General features: G+C 34.8%; 1 protein-coding gene across 1 annotated transcript; it reads left to right on the forward strand.

Moving 5' to 3' along the window:
* Positions 1 to 3903: 3903 nt before the first annotated feature.
* Positions 3904 to 6466, forward strand: LOC149787387 (alpha-2 adrenergic receptor-like). The gene has a single exon (XM_089978375.1). The coding sequence runs from the start codon at positions 4660 to 4662 to the stop codon at positions 6037 to 6039; it is 1380 nt and encodes a 459-aa protein (XP_089834501.1). The 5' UTR covers positions 3904 to 4659; the 3' UTR covers positions 6040 to 6466.
* The last annotated feature ends 1423 nt before the right edge of the window (positions 6467 to 7889 follow it).

Here is a 7889-nt window from a genome sequence, read left to right on the forward strand (position 1 = left end):
CCTTTTAACACTAAAGAAATCCAACGATTTATAATAAATGACCTCTTATTTAAACGACCTTACATTTGGAGAGTATTTTGTTTCGTGAAAATATATTCTTTTAGATATTGAGTCTTTGAAAGATGTACTCCAAAGATGTAATTTCTTTTCATTTACTGCGGTCATTGCCCGATCGGAATTTCACCTATCCAAACACTTTACGGAGCTAGCCACAGGGCAATCGTGGAGAAAAATGTAAATTTCACATTTTTTCCTTTCGTTATTTGCACCTTTCACTATAGCAGGTGGTGTATGAGAAAAATATTTTCGAAAATCACATTCTGAAAAGTATTCTGTCAATCTTTTCTTGTATTCCATCATATGTATGTCTAGGGAGAAATTTATAATAAATAAAAATAGAATTCCCTCATATCTCCATTTTACTTTCTTTCGCCCATGCGATGTTTGGCAGCACTGTATAAGCATGTATGTACGTGTGTGTTTGGGGTTAAATGACACAGGAGAACAGTCCTAGCTAGACTGTGCTGGTGAAGGATACGTATCTCCTTTAAAGGCATTAAAAATGTAAGATTGGGTACCCTTTAAAAGCCATATAAAGGTAAGATTAGGCACCACTCAAAAGGCACAAAAATGTAAGATTAGGCACCCCTTAAAAGGCATAAAAATAGAATAAGATTAGGCACCCCTTAAAAGGGCATACAAAATAAAGGTAAAGGCGAAATAGCTAAACTCATTAAACATCAAAGGTCAAAGTTAGATATAAATTGCACTCTTTTAAATTGTTAAAGACCTTCTCATCGGGAACATGCGTCTCAGGGTTTTTTGGCTGCTTCCATCAGTCGTCTCTTGCGGCAAGCAGGAGAGAACATTGGACCTATTTTACATATCTGAGCCCCAAAGAAAGAGCGCGAGAGAGAAAGACAGAGAAAGAGAGAGAGAATTAAAAAACAATGTGCCAAAAAATATCAACGATACATATTCTAATAATGAGTATTGATTTTGGTTCCGAGAAACGTTTACTGGCGGACGTAAACCTAGGCAAGACAAGCAGAAAAATAAGATGCATTGGATATAAAAAAAGAACCAATCAATATTCAGATTACAGATCAATGGCATATACGTAAACTACACAACAAAAGATCAATGACATACATGTAAACTACTCATCTAAAGGTCAATGGCGTAGATGTAAACTACTCTACTAAAGATCAATGGCATAGACGTAAACTACTCAACTAAAGATCAATGGCATAGACGTAAACTACTCAACTAAAGATCAATGGCATAGACGTAAACTACTCAACTAAAGATCAATGGCATAGACGTAAACTACTCAACTAAAGATCAATGGCATAGACGTAAACTACTCAACTAAAGATCAATGGCATAGACGTAAACTACTCTACTAAAGATCAATGGCATAGACGTAAACTACTCAACTAAAGATCAATGGCATAGACGTAAACTACTCAACTAAAGATCAATGGCGTAGACGTAAACTACTCAACTAAAGATCAATGGCGTAGACGTAAACTACTCAACTAAAGATCAATGGCATAGACGTAAACTACTCAACTAAAGATCAATGGCATAGAGGTAAACTACTCAACTAAAGATCAATGGCATAGACGTAAACTACTCAACTAAAGATCAATGGCATAGACGTAAACTACTCTACTAAAGATCAATGGCATAGACGTAAACTACTCAACTAAAGATCAATGGCATAGACGTAAACCACTCAACTAAAGATCAATGGCATAGACGTAAACTACTCAACTAAAGATCAATGGCATAGACGTAAACTACTCTACTAAAGATCAATGGCATAGACGTAAACTACTCAACTAAAGATCAATGGCATAGACGTAAACTACTCAACTAAAGATCAATGGCATAGACGTAAACTGCTCAACTAAAGATCAATGGCATAGACGTAAACTACTCTACTAAAGATCAATGGCATAGACGTAAACTACTCTACTAAAGATCAATGGCATAGACGTAAACTACTCTACTAAAGATCAATGGCATAGATGTAAACTACTCAACTACAGGTCAATGGCATAGACATAAACTACTAAACTAAATTTCAAAATATATAGAAAAGAATTATGCATCTTCCACTGCATTGTATTCTGCGGAACTATTGACTTGCATCAGGGTGATGTACTACATATTTCTTTTCAGACTTTACGAATGTAAGTCGCAGTTCAACCTTAAGAAAATCATATACCCCCCACACACACATACACACAGATAAGGAAAGACAAAAAGCAACAACCAAAAAAAGTTTTAAAAATTATAAAAAAGACGGACCCCAAAAGAAAACAACATTATAGGTGGATTAGTGGAATAACGAAGAAAATGTTCAGGACTCCTTGATGATAGAGTCGACCTTAATAATTGATGTTGCCAATTATGAGTTGAAACATACATAAAGATGCTACGATCTTTTGGACCACCCTAACACACACACACACACACACACACACACACAATACAGCTTGGCACGGTTATGTCTGTATTTTTTTTCAATATAGGATCTCTATGGGAAACTTATAACATTTATGAAACGAGATAATTTTCTTCGTAACCTAAAGCTTAAAATTATACATAAGCATGTCTAACAGAAATTAAAATAGTTTGCAGTCTGTTTTCTCAGTCTTTTGTTTCGGTAGAATATAAATAATAAATATAACATAACATGAAGAGAAAAAAACCTAATGCTGCACATTTATACAATGTGAGATCATGACATGGTATTTCTCTAGTATCGTAATTTACACAAAATACCATAGATGACGCCATGCCCTTGAACAAAAATCTTGAATGGTTAAATTACATATATGGATGTTAACTTTGTTGTTGTTGTTGTTGTTTTTTGTGTGTATAACAGACTTACATTCAAAACCTAAATAATAACTGTTCCTATAACTGACAATTTATATGTACAAATAATCTGTTCTCTTTTCTACCGAGACAAACGGACTGGACAAGTTTCTTTTTTCTCACAGCTGTACCTAAGTTCTCAGTTATATATGACTGACACGAAATATCAGTCTGAAAATATTGCATGATGTCACTGAATATAAATCAGGGAAATTATATTTGTACGTGAATCGACTTGTGAAAAGTTTTTTTATAGAGAAAACATAATCATTTGAGAGTAATGTTTTGAATTACACAGACGGTAATGGATTCCATCCGTACAGTGTCGGGTTTTGAATATTTGCCTGTGGACCGATCACAGACAGCTATTATCCGTATTAATCATACATTTACTCGTACAATAATGTTAAGACCATGTATGAACATCATACACATGTTCATGTATATATTTTATTACGCATTCTTTTCCACGACAGAGTCATCTAGAGAGACACATAAAATTTTCACTAAAATTATCGGCCAGAAAAATCAACAACTTAGAGGGTTGTACAGTTTTGTCAATCGTAGCAAATTATTTGACTTGTAGAATAATATTGCGAGCGACATTTGCTTTGTATAAAAGCTTATGGAAGATTACTGTCTATATTTGTCAAATAATTTGTTTGGATCTAAATAGCAATATACGTTTGTGTACAAGAAAGAAGATATACAGAAGAAAACATAAAAACGAACACACACACACACACACACACACACACACACAGATATATATATATATATATATATATATATATATATATATATATATATATATATATATATATATATATATAGAGGAAGAATGAAAGACTAGTCAATACAACATAGAAATTGTAAACATTTAGGATTTTCCCTTATTATTAAGGCAAAATTGGCATAAGGATTGTATGTATTATTTATTTGTAGTATATGTACAATTCCTTTATGATGGATATATGGAATAAAATGTTTCTGCAGATAAATCACATTGAAAACTGTTTTATAAGTGAAGTCTATAGTTCCAGTATTCTGACTAGTTATTTCCATAAATTGGAAAGCATTGGATCCACAAATCATACATTCAAGATAATTGGTAGCTATCGATCTATGGGCCGAGTTACTGTATCATCAGCACTCTCGGCAGATATATAAGAGGCGCGAGATTCCAGCTTGTCTAGTGTTATTGTGCATTAGCGAAGTAGGCATTATGCATAACAATCTGTCGCTCTGATCACATCGGTGATTTGCTGCATTCTTGAGAAATTCGCTTTTTTTTTTATCTGGCTCAGTATCAGATACTTTCCTTCACGCCGTGGCTTCCCCGGTATATGGAATAACGTAATCGCTGAAGTAAAAGATTGGTGAAGTGTGAACAACAGTTTCTATCTGGTTTGGATAACATCAGACTGTTCCATACAATACAGAACGGTTTAAGAAAGGACTATAGGAATCAGACTTTAGTCTGATGTGAGAGCTTGCAAGTTTTTGTGATGTGTTTTTTCATTCTTTTTTAAATGAACCAAATATCCCATTCTAAGTGTTAAATATAGTACTGTTTGCTATCAAAAGTAATTCTCTAGTTAAGTAATTATTGATGCCAGTGGTGAACAATGAGTAAAGTTTCTATTCGGTAAGGAATCTTTACAATCTACACATCATTTCTGATGACTATTTTTTGAGAAGGGATAGAAATGACTGAACCAAATAATCAAAACACGCTTGTTAGTATGAACGCATGTGGTTTCTGAGATGGAAAACAAAACTTCATGTTCGTCAAGCGACCAAAAGGAATATGGAAGCAATAGTCTTATGGTATTATGGGGCAGTGCCATTCCCCTAATCACTTTGTTTGTGACCACGATCATCGCAAATGGGGCTGTCGTAGTGATGGTAGCAATTAACAAAACCTTACAGAAGTGCCGGAATGTGTACATAGCCAGCCTTGCTGTGGCGGATTTCTTTCTTGGATGTACACTACCTCTATCGGTCTTCGAGACTTTGAATGGCGGGTGGATGTTTTCAGAGGAGTCTTGCTGGATTTTCTTGATATTCAGGTATTCTCTGTTCTTTGTAACTGTTTTAAGCATAATTTTGATCACCTTTGACCGATGGTGGAGTATAAACTATCCCATATCTTACCGAGTTCGGAAAAGCAAGAAGATTGCCGCCATTTTGGTCATATCTACTTGGCTTATAAGCTTTATCGTACACATTCCACTGCTTTATAGCTGGAGAGCTTTTAAAGTCGTGCTACACGATAGTCCTTCTTCGAGGCCTTGTATGCTGCCATTTAATGCTAATATTGGACTAACTGTTGGAACATTTGCTGTCGAATACATAATACCTTTTGTTACTTTATTAGTGCTAAACTGTGGTATTTACCTCCGGCTTTTAAAGAGAAGAAACAGCAAAATACTTCGTCGTTCAATGAGCATGTCAGACACGTATTCATTAACAAACAGAAAGTACTCGACCGAATCTTCCGACTGTGTAAGCAGTGCGACAAATAATTCCGATGAATTGATAGACTTCTTTTCGAATTCATTATGCCGGTCGGAGGGAAGAAGAAATTCCGCAACAGTTTTCAAAAATCGCCGTTTCGCATCAGTGCCACCTTTCGCAACAAAACAAACTGTTTGCCAAGTTGCCAAAATTTTATCTGGACGACGTGTGTCCATGGACGTCGCCCTTCTTTCCGGTACGACAAAACCAAGAAAAGCCTCGTTATCAAGTATAGTCTCACGGACAAGAAAACAAAGTGATGATATTGTTAGAGATTTTTTAGTTCGTCAAGAGAAGAAGGCATTCCTATCTTTGGGACTATTAGTGATGTTCTTTCTAATCTGCTGGACTCCGGAATCTATGTGTAATATTTTGTTCTCGGTTTGTGCAAATTCCATTCCTCCCTGGCTGTTACATTTGACTTCATGGATACAAGCAACTAGTGCCGCGATTAATCCATTCCTATACGTGATAGGAAGTTCCGACTTCCGGCGTGTGTCTATGACCTGGTTCAGTTGCTCGGTCCGAGACAGGTTCAAACTTCAGGAGGCGCTACTGTTCTACCAGGTGCAGCAAACACTAGAGTTGGCAGTTTTAAAAGAAGTTGAAAATTGTAACTCTATCTGAATGGATACAGATTCTTTTTAAAAGTTCTGTTCATGTCAAACATTCCTTTTCCTCAGAATCAATGTAACTTAATCAGATCTTGTACTTTAGGAGGATTGAGTTAAGACATCAGTCAGTGTTTAATACATTGAATAATATTAGTTAATACAAGCTGCAATGACAAATGTATCGAAATATATCAAATGCACGCGTTTAACTAAAATTAACAATTAACACGGCCACTGTGATAGTGGCGTCTTTTTGTGATTCACTAATCATATACTTCATTATGGCAACAGCGACGTTTGACTCAAAAGCCGCTATTTATTTCTCTCGTAAATTTATTTGCATTTCATCAGTTTTATATAAATCTGTATTTTCTACATTTGTTACTATTTTGTGAAAATAAATGTTATTAATTGAAATAAAATTATTGGTGTGACAATTTTTCGAAAGTTTTATGAAGTGTTTATTTACTGTCCATGCATCATTAATACTGTGGTAGGCGCCATGTTGTTCGCTAATTACTTTCATGATTTTTAAAAGAATTTGCCATCATTAGACCTTAGAATTTATCCCTGTCGAAGTAGCCACATAGATTTGGCAGTCATTATACCTTATAATTTATCCCTGTCAAGTAGCCACATAGATTTGGTAGTCATTATACCTTAGAATTTATCCATGTCGAAGTAGCTACATAGATTTAGCAGTCATTATACCTTATAATTTATCCCTGTCAAGTAGCCACATAGATTTGGCAGTCATTAGACCTTATAATTTATCCCTGTCGAAGTAGCCACGTAGATTTGGCAGTCATTAGACCTTATAATGTATCCATGTCGAAGTAGCCACATAGATTTGACAGTCATTATACCTTATAATTTATCCCTGTCGAAGTAGCCACATAGATTTGGCAGTCATTAGACCTTATAATTTATCCCTGTAGAAGTAACCACATAAATTTGGCAGTCATTAGACCTTATAATTTATCCATGTCGAAGAAGCCACATAGATTTGGCAGTCATTAGACCTTATAATTTATCCATGTCGAAGTAGCCACATAGGATTTGCAAACAATATACTTTTATCCTCGTGTATCTAGGTAATCCGACATTCAAGGAATTCATTTTGAAAATCCGAATGAGCATCATATAATGTCTTCAGGTCTATAATTGTCATTGTTTTCTTTTCTTTTAGTGAATTATTCCTACAGATTGCATATTTTTAAATATAAGATATACCCTTGATAGTATGTATAAGCAATATGTACAGGATTTAGAAACAAATTATCAATTTAATAATTAACTTTAAATGGTGGAAACATTTCGCAGTTTCACATTATTATACCACATATGCACAATATAAAAAGTCAGTAAACTTATATATCTATCCATCCATCCAACCATCAATCTATCCGTCTGTTTACCCGTCTTATTCTCTTTATCTTGCATGCTAGCAATTTCCCATTCTTCGTATGTATTTTGATGAAAGCACGTACGTACGTACGTATGTATGTATGTATGTATGTATGCATGTATGTATATTCTTTGAAAGAATGACTTGTGTATTTTCATAGCCTTGTATCACGTCTCTTTTGTTGTTATTTTTGTTTATTTCATGAGTCTTCGTGTCCTATAAAGATTGTGCCACTTAGAAGCACATTAAATAGGGAAACGAAACATGGGATCAATAGAAATTCTCATATAGCTAGGTCAGCTTTTCATGTGGCTGTTATTGGAACCTGAGATATGTAGAACAGATATCCTTGGGATGGGTCCTTGTGCTAATTTAGCATAAAAGAACGTGTTACAGTTACTTCTCGATGACTATTCTGTCTTCAGTAACAGCAATAATTGACGCAGCAGCAATGT

Source organism: Sinohyriopsis cumingii, chromosome 12 (assembly GCF_028554795.1).
Source record: "Sinohyriopsis cumingii isolate HCF-2022 chromosome 12, ASM2855479v2, whole genome shotgun sequence".
NCBI lineage: Eukaryota > Metazoa > Mollusca > Bivalvia > Unionida > Unionidae > Sinohyriopsis > Sinohyriopsis cumingii.

What these genes read in the sequence shown, in the direction of transcription:
- LOC149787387 (XM_089978375.1), top strand. Translation starts at nt 4,660, where the DNA reads ATGGAAAACAAAACTTCATGTTCGTCAAGCGACCAAAAGGAATATGGA.